A 19,751-nucleotide genomic window follows, 5' to 3' on the forward strand; every position below is an offset into this window, starting at 1 on the left:
GAATAAAGGGAGAGCATTGACTTTGCCTCTTACCAGAAGGTGGACAAATATCAAATACGAGTCAGTTCCTCTCCCACTGCCTCCAGGTGAGGGTTTCTGCTAAAAGCTTTGCTCTTCAATCTGTGTATGGTCACCAAAACCAAAGTGGCATCTGCAGGTTACTTGGCATCTGTAGAAATCAGGCTTATAAAGGCAGAGCCAAGCCTGGAGCTCCAGGCTGCTGGTTCTGCAAGGCTTTGCTTTAATCTTTGGAAATCCTCGTTGCACTTAGCTAGGGAGAAGCATGTGTGCAGCACAAAGAATGGTGATTTGAGCTAAGCATGGAACAGAGTCACAATTTTGAATTGCACATGTGTCTGTCAACAAGCCCTTTCAAACATCTTAGCTCCATTGTACTTTTATCCTTTTTCCCCTAGGATCATGACACACTTGACAGTGGTGATAAATCAGCTCTCATGCTGCTCTGTTAGCCAGGAAAATATTATTAATCCCATTTAGCTGGAGATGTGAGGCCCACAGGTAGTCTAGAGCAGTGATTACCCCAGGAAGCTCCTGTAACAAGGCAGCCTCAGCAGGGGAGTGCCATTCCACCCCCTCAGAGAGGATGCTCTCCTGGAAATTGGGGGGGTGATTTGAGGTCTCCTACTAGGACAAACACTTTAAACACAGCATTACCAGATCAAAAAAAAGGAGCGTAGGGACAGGTGAGAGAGAGTGAGAGCACTTTCCTCTTATGTTTTGAGTGGATTTCAGTGCAAGAAACAAGTTTCTATCTTCAGATTTGAACTCTGTAGATGGAGAAACATCTAATACCCAGTGAATCAGTCAAGGACACTACTCAACAGCATCAAAACTAACATGCATCCAAGTGTGGGAAGCAGTAGGAAATTTTTCACATTAAAAAAGTGGAAGGTACCTCCAGATTTAAGTGACAGCTGAGCCAGGAACTCTGAGGAATTAATTTTTGAAGGCATTTAAAGCTATAGCTGGACACCATAAGAGACCCAAAAATGAGGAGCCCACACTAATGTGCCTCTCTAAGAATCTGGCCCCAAGTGACTTGCCACAGATTGGGCAGGTGTTAAGTTACAAAGTCATAAATAGAAAACCAATTCCCTCTCCTGGCCTTTCATTTAAAGGCTTGGACAGATTCCCAGACAACTGTCAGCCACATGAAGATATAAATTATTTAGAACAGTGCAAAGGGTAATGAACCAGGGTCAAAAGCCACCTGCAAACTTGCAGACCCTTAGCAGGCAGCAGTGGCCAGAGCAAACCTGGGGTTGGCTACTCATGCTCTTGCCACATGGATACACTGAAATACCTTTTCACCACTGATTCCTCCTCATCTTTAGGCAGAATTCCTATTATACACTGGTTTCTGCTCCATCATCTACCTGCCAGGTGGCAGATGCAGGCAGGAAAAGGTAGGTTTCCTTTTCTGGAATGCTCAGCCTTCAGTGCCTGCCCAGGCTGTGGAAAACTCTCCAGCCAAAGAACTGAAGGCTGGCTGTGTGATTCCTGCCACGCTGCCCACAGGGCCTGAGCAGCAGCAGAAGTGGGCTGGACACAGGCTGATTTCAGTCTGTGACACAGGAAAGTTAAACAGTGTGTGATGGCTAGTCTAGAAAGGTCTTCAAAAAGGCAACTGATCACCACAGCCACTCTCTCCCCAGGTACAGGCACACACATCTGGAGTAGGTTCTGCCTGGCACAATGGGATCTAGATCTCTCTGGAGATGTAACTCAGGAATCCTACACATAAAACCTGCTAGCAGCGATCTGCAGAGGTTTATTTATCTGTGGTCTAAAATGACAACCTCACTTCCTTTTTCCAGATGCAAATATTTCAAACCTGAAGCATTTACTGGTGCTGTGAAGTCGGAAACAGCGTGGCTACCTCAAGTGCAGGGCAGTTCAGCTGGAAAGCCAACAGCTTTCACTTCCCTCCTACACTTCCCTGTTGCAGGGAGCAGCACCATGGCACCACAGGCTCACCAGCAACGCATTCTCAAAACCTATTTGCAAGAGCTACCATCCTTGGCACAGGCAGCAAAGCTCACAGCCTTCCTTTTCTGTTTGAAACTGGTCCCCAGAGGCTTAATTTGCAGAGCAAATTTGCAGTAATGGGATTCCAGATTCCACCTTCCTGTGCCTGACAGAAGGTGTCTCTGTGAGCTGCCTTGGTTCACCTTTCAAGAAGCTGACCTCTTTTTTCCTGAACAGCATCTCAGTTCTGGAATGTGAGCTGTGACAAACGTTTCAGAGAAGGCTACAGGGCTAACGAATCCATTAATATTTAATCACACTTCCCCACTAGTGGGTCATCGTCCAAAATTTTTGACTGCCATACCTAAACCTACATCAGCCACAAATATGACTTTGCTCTCAGAAACTGACTTTTTCTTATTATTCCCAACTTCTTCCTGCAACAGTCCTCCCACAGTCAAATTATTTTTGAAGAGAATTGTCTTCTCTTGGCTCCAACTGGAGCCAAGTGTGGATTGACCCACATTTTTCTATCAGTAATGTACCCTTCCTTATTAAGGTCTCACCACATTTCCTGAAGAGACACCAACTTCACACACATTATGATGCATTTCTCCTCCTCAACCCAGCATCAGTGCAGGGACAAGAGGAAAGGACACAACAGCAGCCTCGGCTCATTCTTGGGACATGCAGGGAAGAGAGCAGGGGAAGGAAAGCTTTCGGCTGATGCGAAGTTTCTGTCCCTCAGGTGGTACAAGACCCCTCTATATCTGGCAGCTGGAGAGGGGAATTGCAGTGCAGGAAAGGCAAATCCAATACTACTTTTAATGTAGGATGTGAATGACAAGGAAAGCAGGTTGGGACAGACTTTAGCATCGGATAGTTACTTGGCATCCAGGGTCTTGTGCAAGCACTTTGAAGCCCATCCCAGGTAATTTCCCCACTATTATCTGCTGAGCTAGCAGGACTGAAACAGATATATCCACTGGCGCTGCAATCATCCCTTCCAGCACTGGGGGTGCCAAAGCAAGCTGGGGCCCAGCTGTGTTCCCGCCACCCCCTCCAGCCTGGGCTCGCCATGCAGGCCATCCTGCCGGAGCTGAGGGCTTTCCCAGAACACAGGCTGCTGGTGAGGAACTGAATGCCAAGGAGCAGATGAGGTTAAGCTCAAAAACGTAGCTGCAGGGATGGCTGGGTGCTTAGGCAGCTCTCCACAGACCACTCGTTTATCAGCATCGTTTTGCTATCTGCCAGCCCCGAGGAGCCGCCTCAGTGGTGCGGAGGGCCGGCTCCCAGTGAGGCCGGGCACACCGCACCCCGGCCGGCGATGGCCACGGCGGGGACACCCGGGGCTGCGAGGGCAGCGCCGGCAGCGGAGCCACGTCCCGGCCGGCCCCGCCGGGGAGAGAGGCCGCGACCGCGGTCCGCAGCTCTGCCCGCAGCACACAGAACTCTCGTTAGCAGGCGCCTCGCTGCTGGGCTTTTGGGTGTCAGCCCCGGTTTCAGGTCTGTTCCCTGGGGGCCGCTTCAGCACAGCGGCGCCGCACTCGGCAGGGGGCGGCAGCGGCAGCAGCAGCACAGAGCCGGCTCCGGGCACGCTCGGCCGGGGGCTGAAGGCTGCACTAGCAGGGGGGCGAAAGAGACCCCGAGCCGGGGGTCACTGAATGCCACCCGCGGGGCAGCCTCGAGCGCCTGGCCGGGTCAGCGCCACCCGGGAACCCTCAGCGCTGCCTCAGCAGCGGCGCCCCCCGCCCGCCGGGTTATGAATGGGCGCGGCGGAAGCCCCGCCCCCCCGGACGTGACGCCCGCCAATGGGGGCGCGGGGTGCGCGGCGGGGTGAGGTCAGCGCGCGGGGCCGGGGCGGGGGCGGCGCGGGCCGGGTGCGGCGGGCGGGGGTCGCGGCCCCGGGCGGGCGGGGTGGGCGAGCGCGGGGCTCGGCGGCCGCTGCTGCCGCGGCCCGGGGGAGGCGGGGAAGGAGGGAGGGGCGAGCAAGAGAGGGAGGAGGAGAAAGAGAGGGAGGAGGAGAAGAGGAGGGTCCTCGCCGCCGCTGCTCTGTCCTGGGGGCCATTCAGCGGGAGCGAGGCGAGGAGCGAGCGACGCCCGGGCCAGGCGTGGGGCGCCGGGCGATGCGGGGCTTCGTCAGGCTGCGGCGCGGCGGCCGCGGGCTGTGAGCCGGCGGGGCTGGGCTGGGCTGGGCTGGGCCGGGCCGGGCTGGGCTGGGCTGGCGGCGCGGGGCGGAGAGGGGTGGGCGGGAGCGTGGCGGAGCCGAGCGCCGGCAGCGGCGGGAAGGCGGGAGCGGCGCTGCCCGGTGCCCGCCCCGCGCGGGGGGCCGGCCCTGAGTGCATGCGGGGCGCCCCGCCGGGCCGCCGCCGGGCCGCCGCCCGCCGCCCCTGAGACACCGGCGGCGAGAAAGTTGCGGCGGTCGCCCACATGCGCGGCCGCGGCCGGCGGCTTGGGGAACGGCGCCGAGCGGAGGTGGGCGAAGAGAGTTTGAAGCGCTCGCCGGCGGGAAGATGGCGGAGCGGAGCTGAGAGCGGCGCCCGGCGAGCTCGGGCTGCCCCCGCCTTCCTCCGCAGCCCCCCGGACCCCCGCCGGACACATGCAGGCCAAAAAACGCTACCTGACGCTGCTCTCTGCCGGCACCTGTCTTGCCCTGCTGCTCTACCTGGGAGGTGTGCGGCTTCGGGCGGCCCGGCACTCGCCGCCCGGTAGCCGGCATGGCCCGCGCCCCGGCGGCGCCGAGCGGCCCTGGCCCCGCTTCCCCGACGCCCTGCGGCCCTTCGCGCCCGCCGAGCGCCCGGGCCCCGAGGGCGGCGGGCGCGTCTCCCCCCGTCAGCGGCGGGACGCCAGCGCCGGCCTCTACCGCGGGCGCCGCTGCCGCATGGAGTCCTGCTTCGACTTCGCCCAGTGCCGGAAAAACGGCTTCAAGGTCTACGTGTACCCGCAGCAGAAGGGGGAGAAGATCGCCGAGAGCTACCAAAACGTCCTGGCCGCTATCGAGGGCTCCCGGTTCTACACCTCGGACCCCGGGCAGGCCTGCCTTTTCGTCCTCAGCCTGGACACGCTGGACCGAGACCAGCTCTCGCCCCAGTATGTGCACAACCTCCGCTCCAAGGTGCAGAGCCTCCACCTGTGGAACAACGGCAGAAACCACCTAATTTTTAATTTATACTCCGGCACCTGGCCCGACTACACTGAGGATGTGGGGTTTGACATTGGCCAGGCTATGCTGGCCAAAGCCAGCATCAGTACTGAAAACTTCAGACCCAACTTTGACGTTTCTATCCCGCTCTTTTCTAAGGATCATCCTAGGACAGGAGGGGAGAAGGGATTTTTGAGGTTTAACACCATCCCTCCTCTCAGGAAGTACATGTTGGTATTCAAGGGGAAAAGGTACCTGACGGGGATAGGGTCAGACACCAGGAATGCCTTATATCACGTCCATAACGGAGAGGATGTTGTCCTCCTGACCACCTGCAAGCATGGCAAAGACTGGCAAAAGCACAAGGATTCGCGCTGCGATCGAGACAACGCCGAATACGAAAAGTAAGTGATCGGTGCCCCTTCCCCGTGCTTGTGTCCGCAGGGCATGCCGGCGTGCCGCGGCCGCCGGGCAGATGGGAGCAGATGTGTGCCGGTGCGCTGGCGGCGGCCGGAGGAAGGCGTTCCTCGCTGCTTTGGGCGAGCCGGTGCCTTCTCCCGGCACCCGTGAGGCGGCTCTGTGCTGCCTCGGCCGGGGAGCTGGCGCGGCGGCACTGAAGGGCGATGCGGTGTCCTGCCCGGGGACGGTGACCTGCATGCGCAGCCTGATGGCTTTCCAAACCTTGCCAGCGGCCGAGCTGCTCTTGGAGGATGCGCTGGCATTTGGCACTGCTTTTTGTCCCCTAGTGCCTCTTAGGCCAGATGCCCTGTACCTTCCCTGCCCTGAGACAAAGTTTGTACGAGTCCTCAGGTCTCTCCAAGTCGCATGTGAGCCAGGCTCCCAGAATGGGTTGGTTGCTGAGGGTGATGTCTGGGATGCGCTCTCCAAAAAGCACTGCCTGGCGTGGGACCTGTGTCTGTGTATCTCCACAGACAAGTCTGTAACTTGTTTTGCCGTGTTTTTCCTCTCAGTTCAAACCAGCACAGTATCAGTGAAAGAAGGAGTGTTGGCTGTGTTTGTGTCCTGTGTCTGAGTTTCGGGTTTTCACATGTGAGAGGATACACCAGTGATGCGAGCTCAGTGTGTGCTTTCTGTGAATGCCTGGTTGCTTACCTTTCCTCGACTTTTATTTGTTGGTAATGTCACTGTGAAGCCAAATTTTGTCTCGCTGTGCTGCTGCCCTTGTCTTCCAGTCTGCTTTTTAGGTTTGTATGTATAGCTGCTGGGAAAATCGCTTCTGGGAATTACCTCCAGGATTGCGATGCTGACTAAGCCCTTTGCAGCTGATTAGTTTATTTAAATGCCGACCACCGCTATGTTTGCTGCAGAATAGGTTCCTGTATATGAAGTTTTTCACATGAGAATATTTCCTGGGTAGTACGGATTACACGCTGAATTAAAACAGACCAGCCGTACAGCTGTGTGTGATGTGCAGTGGAGCTGCACCCAGAGCTGCCAGCGGCTGGAGGGTTTTGTGGTGCACAGGGGAACGTGGGTGGAAAAATACTTCTGGAGAGCATTTGGGAAGAAACTACGCTGGCATTAATACTGGTGAAAATTTCCGACTGGCTGTCTGTTTCTCCACCGAAACTATCCCCGGGGGTTGGGAAGAGACCGGGAAGGTCAGCATTGCAAAGTCGAGAAGCCTGCGTGAACTCTGCTCACCTTTTGGTTACTGTAATTCTGCTGCAGAGGGGGAGGAAAGAGCAGTGCAAATACTCAGTAGACTTTTAATCCCGTTCATTTTCAGGAAACTGATGGGCAAATGGTGAAATAATGCACATGTGCAAGTGATACAGCATCAGTGCCAAATGATCAGTAGAGATACTAAGCTAAGCTCATGTTATTTATCACCTGGGAGTCCCTTTGGCTTGTGATCTCCTTCAGGGAATATATGCTTTGTGGGAAAGAAGGGAGACCTGACAGTTGCAGGCTTTCAGGGTGTATTGGTTTTTTGGTTTTGGATCTGGGCAATTGGAGCTAATTTACAGATGGGGGAAAATCCTGGTTATTTGCTGTATACTACAGTGTGTGTGCTGTCAAGTTGTCATAAAACCAAACATACCTGCCTGTGGTTTGACAGGTGTGAGTCTGATTTTTTTACAGCTATACCATTTGGTCTAATAAAAGATAGACCTCTCCCTGAGAGTTCTGCTCCCCCTAAGTGTCTTTGCCACTTATTGTGGTGAGATTTGTCTATAGCAGCCCTCGGGGGTAGGATAGCATGCACCCAGCTGTACACATTATGCCACGCTGTTCATACAGGAAGCACACTCGCTGCTAGGATGCAGCTGGATCTGGGGTAGGGGGCTTCAACATTTGTTGCAATGCTGCTGTTAAAAGACAGGAACTAAAAACTGATGCTGTCAAGAAAATAAGATTACGCCAAGAACTGAGGCAAGCTCAGTCTGTGGTCAGGCTGCTGAGGTGGAGGGGTTTGCTCTAGTGGACTGCAGCAGATGCTGCAGCTCTTTGACCCCGCATCTTACGGGGAGCGAGGGCACCTGGCGGGGTGTGCAGCTGCCCCTTCCCCTGGTGCCTCGGTGCCGATGCACAGCCGAGTGTGCCATCTGCTGCTCTGCCAGCACTGTGTCCTGCCAGCCCTGTGTCTTCTGCTGCCTCCTCTGTGCCCGCAGGGACCGTGCCTGGGGCTCCACTCCCTTCATAAAGTCTGCTAGGGTCACATCCCCAAGGTAGCATGACACAGCTGTCCAGTTGAAATGCTTCTGTGCTGATGTGTAACTCAGATGTGAAAGCTGTGGAAGGAACTCCAGTTTTCATCCCACATAAAGCAGCATCCGATCATCAGTGAGGCTGTAGTGCTTGGAAAGAAGTGTCTCTAAATATATCTGGGCCTTGAAAACTGCACATGGAGTGGCTCTTGTGAGGCATTTGGGGCTTGGATTTAACAATGCATCTTCAAGGTTTTAATCAAAAAAAAGGAAAAACATACTCTCCAGGATACGTCTGTTGGCATATCTGTATACAATTGGCAGTTGCATATTGTGCTTTTCTGATTTTTCTATCCTCTGCTGTGATACTTACACCACTTCATGTGAAAGACAGGTAGGTGCCCTGGCCATGGAGAGCTGGTGTTGAGATACCAGTGCTTGCCAGGGTGATGTATGAATGATTTGGTCTAGGTTAGAGGCCTTGCCAAGCCAGGTAAATTAGGTGACCAGATTTTAAAACGTGCTGACCTTGTGTTAGCAGGGTAGTAGTGTTATGATCTGTTGGGTGTGGGGCTGCACAAATCAAATTAATTTGTGATGGGGTTTCATCTAGAGTGTAACATTTGATATTGAGTTCACATGAGGTCCACCTGTCTGCTGGATGTGGTGTTTCCTCTCTAGGTGATTGAAAAGGCCAAGCAAGGTGACTTCCTGACCTCTGGAAAAATGTGTAGAGTGTGTGTCTTTGTTTGGGGAAAGCATGGATGGGCATGTGTGTATTTGACTGTCTCTGTGAATTGTATTGAAAGATCCATCTGTATGTCACAGCTAATTAATTTGCATCCTAGTTATGCATCTCAGCAGATAAAGCTGAGGCAGACTAAAATGAATTACATTATCATGATTAGACTGCTGGCAAACAGGATATAAAAGAAAACAAAGAAAACCTCTGGTTTTCTTTACAGTGTACTTGGTTGTCAGAGGTGGCCTTTGTCACCCAGCACTAAGGCAGCTGGGCTTTCTGAATTCCTCCACAATAAGATTTCAGCCTCGAGCTTTCCATTTCACAAAGGGTTAAGGGAATAAAAGCTGCTGCTGCTGAAGTTTGAAGACAGCCTCTTAAATATTTAATGACGGTCTAAATATATACATATGTACAATGTGTTTTAAACAAAGGCAGAATTCATATACAGGCTTAACTGGTTCCAAATAATTACTTTTTGGAAGGTAATATAAATGACTGTGGATACCAAAAGAAATGGAGGAATGTGATGTTCTAGTGAAGCCAGATGCAGAGAAGAAGTTTGCACCAAAATGAGAATCTTTCTAGGAAAGTAAAATAATGTCTGTGGTATATCCCCTGACCTGCAGCAACCCTGCCCTCAGAGGATGGAGAGGGTAGCAGAGATAGTATCAAAAAGCATAAGGTCTCACCAGAAGCTCATGCAAGGAGACTTTTTCCTCATCCATGCTTGATACCTAAAGTTAATGATGAGAATGAAGCAAAAGGGGAAAAAAGAAGAAAGGAGTAAAATGGAAGAGGAAAAAAGAGAAAAAAATGTATTTTTGGAGAAAAGTGAGCTATGGTGGAGGACAAATAGGATAATGAGGTGTTCTTTATAGACTATGTTTTTGACTGGTCAGTGCTCAGAAAGCCTGTGTGATCATGACTGACCTGAGAAAAGGAGGTAAAACATGCAGGACCTCATGAGTGGGACTGGTTCTGCCGGAGGAGGTTGAAGGCATGTGGTAGTGGAGGAGAAGCCTATGGCAGGAGCTGCTCATGGATCTGCCTGGGGCTGTGGGTGCTGGCAGAAGGGGAGAGCAGCAGCACCTTGCATGCTTGCACCCGGGAGACATCTCTGCAGGGCACACAGTAGCACTAGGCAGGGCTGGATATGTGCTTCTACAGGAGAATGTACCCAGCTGAACATTTCCATTGATGCCTGGTACCCGGTAGGTTTACCTGGTGTGCACTCTACTGGTGGAACATGTGCCAATCACAGCTGAACCTGCCACCCTTGAACAGCGTGAGTAATGGTCACAGTCACGCAATAGGCACAGAATGGGAGAAAAGCAGGTTTCAGTTTTGCTTCCTTCCCCCTAGGAATAAAATACACATACTGAAAAAAAGAAGTGGTAGAAGTACACATGAGGGATGACTGCCACTCAGCAGACTGGCAGGAGAACGTGAAATAAGGCTTAGGCTTGCCTGTCCAACATGTGATGATAATGTGAATGCTCCATATGCATGTATGTGCATGTTTCAAACAAAGGTGAAATTCTTGTACTTGTAATATACTGAGCTTCCGTGTATTGTACTAAAATACAAATGTAAATGCCACACTTAATCACTCACTGGATTATTTTTTTAATTATCTAAAAGCCTTCACAAGGCAGCTCATTTGCAGCTATTTAGGACGGGTCTGAGAAATCACCCAGGGTCAGGGTGGCTGTTGTTCAGGACATCTGAAGTGAGATGGGGACCAGTCAGGGCATCTTGTGTATCACCAGGCTGTTTTGGGAGCTTGGATAAAACTCAAAAACTACTGAGACTGCTGGGCATTTTCCCAGAGTAACTTGGCTTCTACAGAGACCTGTCCCCACCAGACTACTTTTAAATATTGATTTTTTGGGGAACTGGAAATTTGCCTGGTTTACAATACATTTATCCAAAATGCAGTAAACAGGTAAATAACAAAGCTTTAATGGATGTCTGAGAATATAGGACTTGCTCTATTGTGTTCTTCCTCTTGCTCTCTGTATGTATTGCAGAGTGTCCTTATGTGCCTGTTGATGCTGATTTAACGCAAGTAGGGCCCTGAGGGGTAGGAGCTTCCAGAGGCTCCAGGCTGATGCCCTGACAGGAACTGGGAGCAGGGGCAACAGGGGCATCCCTGAGCTCACAGGCAGCCGTGCCCTCCTGAGCCTGGCCGCTTGCAGCAGGCTCTTCCCTCGGTGGATCCTTGTGTGTGGGAGCAGGTGGATCCATGTGCGTGTTCCCGGTGCTGGGCACTGCCGTGTGTGTGGCCGGGTTAAAGGGTCAGGCACTGGCAGAGGAGCCCACCCTGCCCGCGGGCCTTAAACCAGGTGCCCTCCTAACCTCAAGTAATTAAGTTTTCTTGTGGGGTGAGTTATTATTATAATTGGTTGCCCCAGGCCTTTCTGTGTCTTTCTATGAAGCATCTCATATGAGGCTGTGTGGTGACAAAGCATTACAGTAGATGGGTGATCTGGTCTGCAGCAGATGTTTTCTGCATGCACAATGTATGTCAGCACAGCTTTCACAGCTCAAGGGGCTCTGCTTTTATTTTTCTTGCCTAGGAAAATTGATCTAAGATAGTTTATCAATAAATACTCATCATCGAAGAGACACTTGATGACAGAACAAAATTCAAAGAACAAGATTATCTGAGTCATCATTTTAAGTAGAATTAATCTGGAAACAAGTAGTTTCAAGGGCTTGTTGAACCCAGATCAGAATGGAGCTGAGAGTAACAGTTCCAGCTACCTATTTTGGCAAGAGAAAGTCCTCTTGTGCCTCCAGTGAGGTGGCCTCAGCAAGTAGGTGCTGCAGAGCATCCCTTGGTGTTCCTGCCTTCTTACCCTCCCTGTCTGGGTATTTCACAGGGCAAAGTCTGATTTCTGCAGGATGTTCTGTAGTGGCCTAAAGTAACCACTGAAACTGCTCCTAAGGGAGAGAGGTGGCTGAATTTGGGATTCTCTTGCTAGTTGTGTGCAGCTGCCTGCTGCTCCCTGCTGCATTGAGGGTGTTCCTGTTTGCATCCATGCTTCTGTGAAGTGTTGCATCTCACTGGGAGAATGGGATGGAACAAGAGGAGTCCCAGCTCGAGACAAACCCGAACGGAAACGACTGCTGCTCTGACTGCTGCAGATAATCCTTTTGCCCCACATATAGTCCTGGAACAGCCTGCTGGAAAGTAAACCAGCAGCTGCTTGTAGGAGAGGGAAGTAAATGAAACTGGTCCGCACGAAGCACTTATTTACTCAACAGATGTGAGTCAAGAGAATGTGCTGTAATCTGATGATTTCTGGAGTATTATCTGTGATTGTTTTCCTTTTTTCTCTGAAGGCTTTCTTTCAGAAAATCCACAGTTTTGTGGTCTTGGGTAAACAAACTGTTTTGCTAACCAGAGAAGAATAATTGGTAGGTACATGGACAGCTGTCTGGCCTGTGAATGGAGTGAAATGGTGTTCTGAGCTGCTAAGGTGACTAACTTCTCATGGACTTGACGATATCCAGATGATAATGCAAGATTTATACTCTTGTCTCATGTCATATGGATATTAGTTTAGCCTGTGGGAATGTGTGAGTATAACTTTAGGTTATATTTTTAAGGTTCTACACCTTTCCACATTTCCATGTATTTGGGACATACAGGTTTCACTGAGCTATAGATTTGTTCCTCTTCCTGTGTTGACCTAGCTATGCTGTGCTTTTATGTGAGCTCTTTTTCAATACAAATTTCAGGAGCAAACAGGACATGTATCATCACTGTTTTGCCCTTAATTTGGGAGCCTCCTCAGTCAATTGTAAGGAGCATTGCTACTATGTAATGCTGATACAACTCACCCCCAGTCTCTAGAGAAGCCAGGGAGGGAGGGAGCTGTGGCAGGGCGTGCCTGAGATCCCAAGTGTGCACAGGAGCTATTAAAGATTCTAGCCAGAGAATGGTGGGAGTCCTTTCTTCCACTTTTACGACAAATTATAATTTGTAACAATTTGACAGCTGCACTAGAAGAAACTATCCTGGTAGTATGGCTGGGGAGCCACATAGCCTGGGAGGGTGCTTGAAAGCCAAAAGGTGGGAGATCAGCCTACTGCTGTGGTGCAGGAGAAATTAGTTTAAGAAATTAATTCCAAATGAGAATGAAAGAGAAGAGATTAATTTCACATGGGAAGGGGGAAATAGTGTTGTAAGTAACACAGGCCCTATCTCAGCAAAATGTTGTGTCTTAACTGCTGTTCTGGGAAAAAGCTAGTATGAGTGCTGCCAGGCTAATGGCTTTCCAAGTGCAATCTGATTTCCTAAAATGTTATCATTTCTTAGAACAAGAAAACATAACTGTAAGCCAGTCAGGAGGGTTAGGCCTGCTCAATAATAGGAGAAAGAAGAGGCTGTTTTCTTTAAACATCTTGTGTTTCTGCACTTGTCTCTCCCACCAGTTCTTGCTGAGATTTACCTTCAGTTTTTCGGGTGGTTCAGTGCTGTCTCCTTGGCCAGGATGCTAAATGGGGATCCCTGAAAGGTGGTAGGGGTGGGATGTTTGTGTCAGGTAAATTAGGCCCCCATTTCATACTCCAGTGAGACAGACTTCTCAACCCTCCTGCACTCCCTGGGAGAAGTGAGGTGCTGGCAGAGCTGTTGCAGGAACTCCTGCCTTCTCTTGCCTGGATGTCTCAAGCCTGCAGTCTGACAGTCAGGATTGCCACTGGCAACCATGCTTATGTTTCCATATGCTTTTAAAATGGAAAGGAGTCATTGCTTTTCCTAGGCATTTTAGAGGCTTACTTTAGTGCTTTATAATGTTTAAAGCCTGTGTAAAACTGAAATACTACTTCTGTATCCCCTTTTCAGGAAGCATCAGTGAGCATCGGTCTAAAATTATTTTCCAATAAAAGGTAACAGTTGTCAGAAGCAGTATAAAGCAGCTCTCCTCTGTGTGTCGGGTGAGGACAAATAGCCTCTAAAGCTTTTTTCTGGGTTATACTTGTCCTGAGTGAGGACATGTTTGGTATATGAACCTTTTAACTCTCCTTGCTTCACTCAGCTGCTACCAAAGACCATTGCTTTCCCAGGCGCTGAAGCGCTGTTGTTCCTGATCACTCCTCCAAGGACTCCTGCAGTGCAGTTAGCAAATTCAGTAAAGCTTCTGTAAGTTGACTTATTTCTCCATGATGGTTTCTAGTCCAGAAATACATGAGAACAAAATAATTCCTGGGTTCCTAAGTGAATTTTCCATTTATTCACTTTTTCCCCCTCTAATATCCTCTTTGTGTTTATGAATGAAACAGAATTAGGGCTAATTTAGTTGATTGGCTGCAAAACAAAAGTATTCAATGCTAAGAATGGGAAATGAGAAGGCCTTTCTGAAATGTTACTTCTTTGCATAATTATAATAGATTATAATTATACATTTGGGTGTTTAGCAGTGGATTTGCTGTAAACACGGTCGTGGTAAATCTCTCGTCGCTCGCTTGTGTCGGTTCGAGTCCCAGTGCGGTCCCGCCGATGGCTGTACCAGGATCCCTCACATCATCTTCTCTTTGGGCACGGTGATGTGCCACAGAGAATGCAGTCTCCACTTCCCTTCCCAGCTCCTCCTACAAAATTACAGCAGGTCAATATGGCCATGTCAGACTGTTGACACAAATCAATAAGATCAATCATTCTTCAGCTCCTAAACAAAATTGAGAGCGTGATGCTGACGGCCTGCGTGTAGCAGTAAATTCCTAAAGGAAAATTGCATACCATAGTGTTTGCTGAGGGTATCTGTGGGGGATCCTATCCTGTTAATAATTAGTTCTCTGAGGCTGTAAAAAGGAGCATGGTATAAATAGTTTGCTAGAGCTGCAATGTGTGTTATGACCCCTGCAGCCTTCAGGTTGATGGAGAACATCACCTGACCAACAGCAGTGTGGGAGACAGGGGAGCGTGGCAGTGTTTGGGTAGGAATCCTGTTTTTCTTCATTCTCCTAGAAGATCTTGACTTCTGATACTGGTTTTTGCCTGACAAATAATTGCAGACATTTTATCACAGTACTGGAATTCGTGGTGCAGTCAGGTAGTTCAGTGTGTTACTACCACAAAGCCCATCAGAATCGTAGTTTTTGTAGTAGTGAAGAATAAATTCAGAGACTGCTTCTAAAAATCAGAATCTTTGTCTGAAGGGAGGGAGAAATTTTTGTTACAATGTCTGAGTTTATATCTCTGAAGGCTTGTTTTGGTGTGTCTGCTCATAGGCTCAGTCAGCTGCTTCAGGAAGATAAACATGTGAATGTTTAACTCATAGGAGTTTGCCACCATCCATTGTGCTGGGTGCTAGCAGATTTTTCTTTTAATTAAATGTAATTTATCTAATCCTAATGGGAAACATAATTATAGGATTTATTTTTTAATACTGTGATTTCAGAATTATTTAATAAAGAACAGTAACACTTCCCCCTTAAGGGCGGTTTGAAAATCAGCAAACAAAATAGAAAAAACTGAAGTACACTTTGCGAGAAGTAATAAATCTCAGACAAGATGCAAAAAAAAAAAAGCAGCTGAAATGTTGGAGCTGCAATAAAGCTGAAAATTAATGATCAGTAGGTTGCTGCTGCAAGAGAGAGTGAATGCATTATGGATTTGAGGAGACGCCTGTAGCTTATTAAATGCCAGCAAATTTTTGCATAAGCAGTAGAAAACCCTGAAATTGTAAAAGGGTGTGAGCTGCAGCTGGAAGATCCAGTGCCACAGAGGATGTGTGCACCATGTGTATGGTTGAAACATAAGAAAGTGCTTCACAGGATCATGCTCTAAAGTTGCATGCTAAGCTCCTTTAGTTTTTGATCGGGGGGATTTAAATGTTTCAGTAAGGCATGACTGTAGTCGCAGGAAGGGATTTATCATACTTTACATAAGAAGGTGTGTATAACTGTTCAAAATAATTTAAAACAAATAATATCCATTCACCCTTCCACACTCCCTTACACTTTTTTTTCCCTAAACTCAAAAGCTAAGACTACTACTTGAATTGTAATGGAATAATATATCAAGTGAGTGATCACATCAGGCATGGACACTTACCAAATCACAGCGAGATAACTGTGAATAACTCTCTAGTTTCAACAATTTGCATGGCCATTAACAATTGATGGGTTTCCCTTAGAACCGCATTATCTATGGCAGCAGGATCTATTCCTGTGCACTGCTCCTGCATACTAAGTGCCAGACAAATTCTCAAAACTGAGGATAATAAAAAATCTGATAGCAGCAAGGTGAATGAAGTAGGTAGAAATTTCAAGGCAACAGTTTTTGAAGATAGAGAAATATTTCAGGCAGTCCTGCATTTTAGTAACTGTTCTTCATCCCCTGTCCCTGCCTGCTTTTTTACTACAGTTCTTCGAGTTTTACTTCAGGCTGGTGTTAGGTTTCTCTTCTCTGCCTGGCATCACTTCAGGTTTGATAGTCAGTGTGGCCTGTGGATCAGTTAAAGTAAGATTTTAAAATACTTTTTGTTACAGTTTTGTGTTGGATAGTAGTCTTCAGAAGCTTTTATGCGTATTTGACAAAAGATAAAAATGGCACTGAATTTAGGTGTCCCAGATTGTTGGGTGGCTCTTTCATCGGAGGGATTTCAAGGAGGTGCCAAAGATGTGCTTTCCTTATTAGAATCATACCACGATTTTAATAAGTGAGCGACCCATCCCTTATTTCTAGTGCTTTCATCTCTGCCTGACAGCATGTCAGTTCTTTCCAGATTCCTCTACCAAGCTGACTTTTCCAGCCCCAAATCTTTCTCTTTTTATTTCTCTTTCTCACCTCTTTCCTCTCCCCCTTTCTTCTCACGGGCTGTTGTTGTGGCAAGATGAAAGCAGCTGAGTGAAGCGGTGGCGGGGAAGGCTCCCTAATCAAAGCACACAAGCGGCTGGAGCTGTGGGAAGGCAGGTGGGTGACACATCAAAGTCAGGGCTACGTGTGCTTGCTGCTCTCACCTCTCCTTGTAAATGACCCCCCCGCCATAAACAGAGTTCCTGGGGTTAATTTGTGAGTTCACACGCACACAAATGCAATTACGTCTCTATGGCCTTCCCAAAATTTACTTGCAGAGACCAGTAATAAAATCTCAGCTTTGTTCCTCGGAATATGGCTTTTGCAGATGTGGCGTGTAAGGGAACAAGCACCTAAGCTGTTGATAGCAGGAGGTGGTTGTTCACCTTCAGCTGAGGGTAGCCCATCACTGTGTCCCATCCCTGTCAGTGTTGTTTCAGGGTTGCTGGAGGCAGGATGAGAGCTGGAAGGGCTGAGCAGCATCTGGCTGTCCCCAGCTGGGCCTTGCATGCTCAGAGACCCTGAGAAGGTGTTGTCAAGGGACCCCTTGGCTGGGGCAGGGAGCGCCTGTCACTCAGCCACAAATGGATGGTGCTTCCTGAGCTCTGTGTCCAGTGTGAAGGCTCCAGGTCCCCTCAGCTCAGTAGAAGCCCCAGACTCATCTCTAAACTCTGTGCATGTCTCTTGATGTGGAGCTAACTATGGCGGTGGCTGTTTTCTCAGCTGTTGCCTCTCCTCAGATCCTCTTTTGTCTTTGCTGTGGAGCTCAGCAGTTGAGTACCTTGAGGTCTGGGTTGACTCTTGCTCTGTGTTTGTGCAGGGGGACCTGGTCCTTGTCTTAAGTGTTTGTGCTAAAGGTGTCAAAAAAACCATTGCCATTCATTGACAGGGCTCTTCCTCACTGCCTGCTGATGGCTGTTCCGGTTACTGTTGCTGAGAACCAAAATAACCAGGGCACTTGTCTCTTTACTTTCTGTATCACAGCATTAGTGAATTGCAGTGAAAACAGGTTTCCATCTTTTGTTTTATTAGCTATTTCTGATGACCTGTAATAATAACCCTTTTTAGCAAAAAGTTTTTTTACTCTTTCATTTTTAATGAAAATACTTTATGACACAGGTCATAGTAAAATAATTCACAGTGTGTGAATTATTGTGTTGTTATTACAGTGTTGTGTGTTGTTTAGGTCTAAAACTGGTGATTTAAGAATTTAGACATAGTGGTGTGATCCCTGGGTGCTCTGTTGATGTAGTTACTGGTTATAGCAATAGTTGTTACTTTAACTTTGGTCTCAGGGTAACCATGTTTCACAATAATCAATGCGCTGATTGCTGTAACTGCAGCTTGTGGTACCCTGGTCTAGGCCAAGAAAGTATGGAATTTAATGAATATTTGTAAACAAACTTGATTAGGAAGTAGGTTGAGGATATGCAGTGGTGGAGGATAATAGAAGAGAGCCATCCTCAGCTTTGATAAATGGAACAGATGGAAACCTGAAAATGAGCAGCAAAGCATGGAAACCATCCCACTGCTGTTTACCTTGCGTTTATTGCTACACCACGTCTTAAAAAATCTCTACTTAAAAAAAAAAAAATAGAAGCTGACTCCCCACTGCAATGAGATTTTGTGTACACAATTTCAGTCTCCTCTGCAGAACTTTAAAGTGTTATCAGACCTAATGTTGAAAACTGGATTTACAATGTAGGGCTGGTATCAGCCTTAAGTAAAGAAGTGTCTATTGTCATCCCATGATTAAATCATAATGCACTTAAAATGAAAAAGGAAACCACCATTGAAAATGGGAAATAGATTTCATAGTGGTGCCTCTGGGGAGGTGGATGGCTGACATCTGGCAGTTGCTGGAAAGTTGGCTGTGTTTTATTGTCGTTTAGGAACTGCTTCCCATTTTTGCTGGTTATTGGCTCTGGTTGTGTCCACATGTTTCAGATGCATGTCCTTCATCTCAGGTATAGAGGCTTGTTCTACACCCTCTGTCAGGCCATTTGGGAGTGTTTTGTATGAGTCTGGCAACTTAACAGTAGAAGGGTATGTCAGGTTTTAGATGATTTCTTTAAGGTTGCCTTTACACCTCCTTGCCTTCTCTCTTCTCTTTCTCCATCTTTCTTCCATCTTTAAGAACTTGACTTTTATTTGCAGGTTTTCCTGGCTGAGTGTGTGGGTGTCTCTAACAAAAGTAGCATTAAATCCTGCTTACTTCACCTCTCCTTATTTTTCTTTTTTTTTTTTTTTTCTTATTTGTTTAAAGCTTTTGGTTATCTGCAAAGTTTGGCATTAATGGAACTGCATTAAAGGGAAATGCATAAGGAGCCTAGGCCGGTGCGTGGCTGCTCCTGCTGCAGGAGCTTGGAGGGGAGGGGGTCTCTCAGCATCTACAGTGCATCTGTTTGCTTCCTACCTGCTGGTTTCTAACAGTATTAATTTTTATGCATTTATTGTATTTAATTAAAAGCAGAGCTGCTTACAGCAATGCTTGTGGAGATTCCGCCTCTCCCCCAAATGCAGCAAATAGGCATCTGGTATTTGTTTTGTATAATACAGTCCTCATAAAATGAAAAGTAATAAAACATAATTATCTGTAAAGGCTTGTTTTATAAGCCTAGGAATGAGCTTGTTCCTGCCTTGTTTTTGTCTAGTTGTAAGATGGTTTTAGCCCTTTTCCAGATTAACAGAGAATCAGTTATTACAGTATTTTAAACCCTGGTGTGTAAAGGTAGAAGGTGGGGTGAATGCATGCACAGGGTAGCCCTACTGGATCTCTAGGGGTGACAGTAGTCTTTCTGTTCCCTTTAGAAGTTTTTCCCTTACAACCAATGAGTTTTATTTGAAAGCTTTGGTAAAGTAAGAGGGAGGAAAATCTGTGGACTGCATGAATAGTATTTCTGAGCTATAGGCCTTAAAGTTGGGTTTGAGCCCTTTCTGCACCCTGCTCATCCTTGGCAGTGTGAAGGACAGGTGTCATAGGTCTGTGCTCATGCTTGGATGTGTGTAGGATTCCTTGATTTGGCCCTCCCTGCATTACTGAACAGACTTTAACTGCTATGTGAATTCATTTCTCAGAGTATTGCTGGCTTGATCCACCTCCAGCGGTCGTCAGGATTCCCAGCTCGTCAGAATTCAGCAATTTTGAGGAGCTAATTATACTAATTTCACCTTAGATTTGCTGCTTGCTATTTGTTTTTAGGCACCTATGCCATTTTGCTTGCCTTTTGCTTGCTATAACCCTGCAAAGTCCTGCCTGCTACTACATGCTACCTAGTATATTTTTCTGGGAAAAAGTGAAATCAGATCATCTAAACCGATTAGGTTGTGAGACATGCGAGTGGCTTATGGCTGTCTAAAGATGAAGTGTGAAAACCAAATCCTTTTAGAAAA

General features: G+C 48.0%; 1 protein-coding gene across 1 annotated transcript in view; it reads left to right on the plus strand.

Moving 5' to 3' along the window:
- The first annotated feature begins 3,970 nt into the window (after positions 1-3,970).
- EXT1 (exostosin glycosyltransferase 1) overlaps positions 3,971-19,751 on the plus strand; it is a 179,303-nt gene continuing 163,522 nt past the window's right edge. Inside the window, exon 1 of the mRNA XM_005479554.4 lies at positions 3,971-5,535. Within this exon, the coding sequence (XP_005479611.4) occupies positions 4,589-5,535 (947 nt within the window). The 5' untranslated portion in view covers positions 3,971-4,588. The remainder of the gene's footprint in view (positions 5,536-19,751) is intronic.

The sequence above is a fragment of the Zonotrichia albicollis genome, chromosome 1, assembly GCF_047830755.1.
Source record: "Zonotrichia albicollis isolate bZonAlb1 chromosome 1, bZonAlb1.hap1, whole genome shotgun sequence".
Taxonomy (NCBI): Eukaryota; Metazoa; Chordata; class Aves; order Passeriformes; family Passerellidae; genus Zonotrichia; species Zonotrichia albicollis.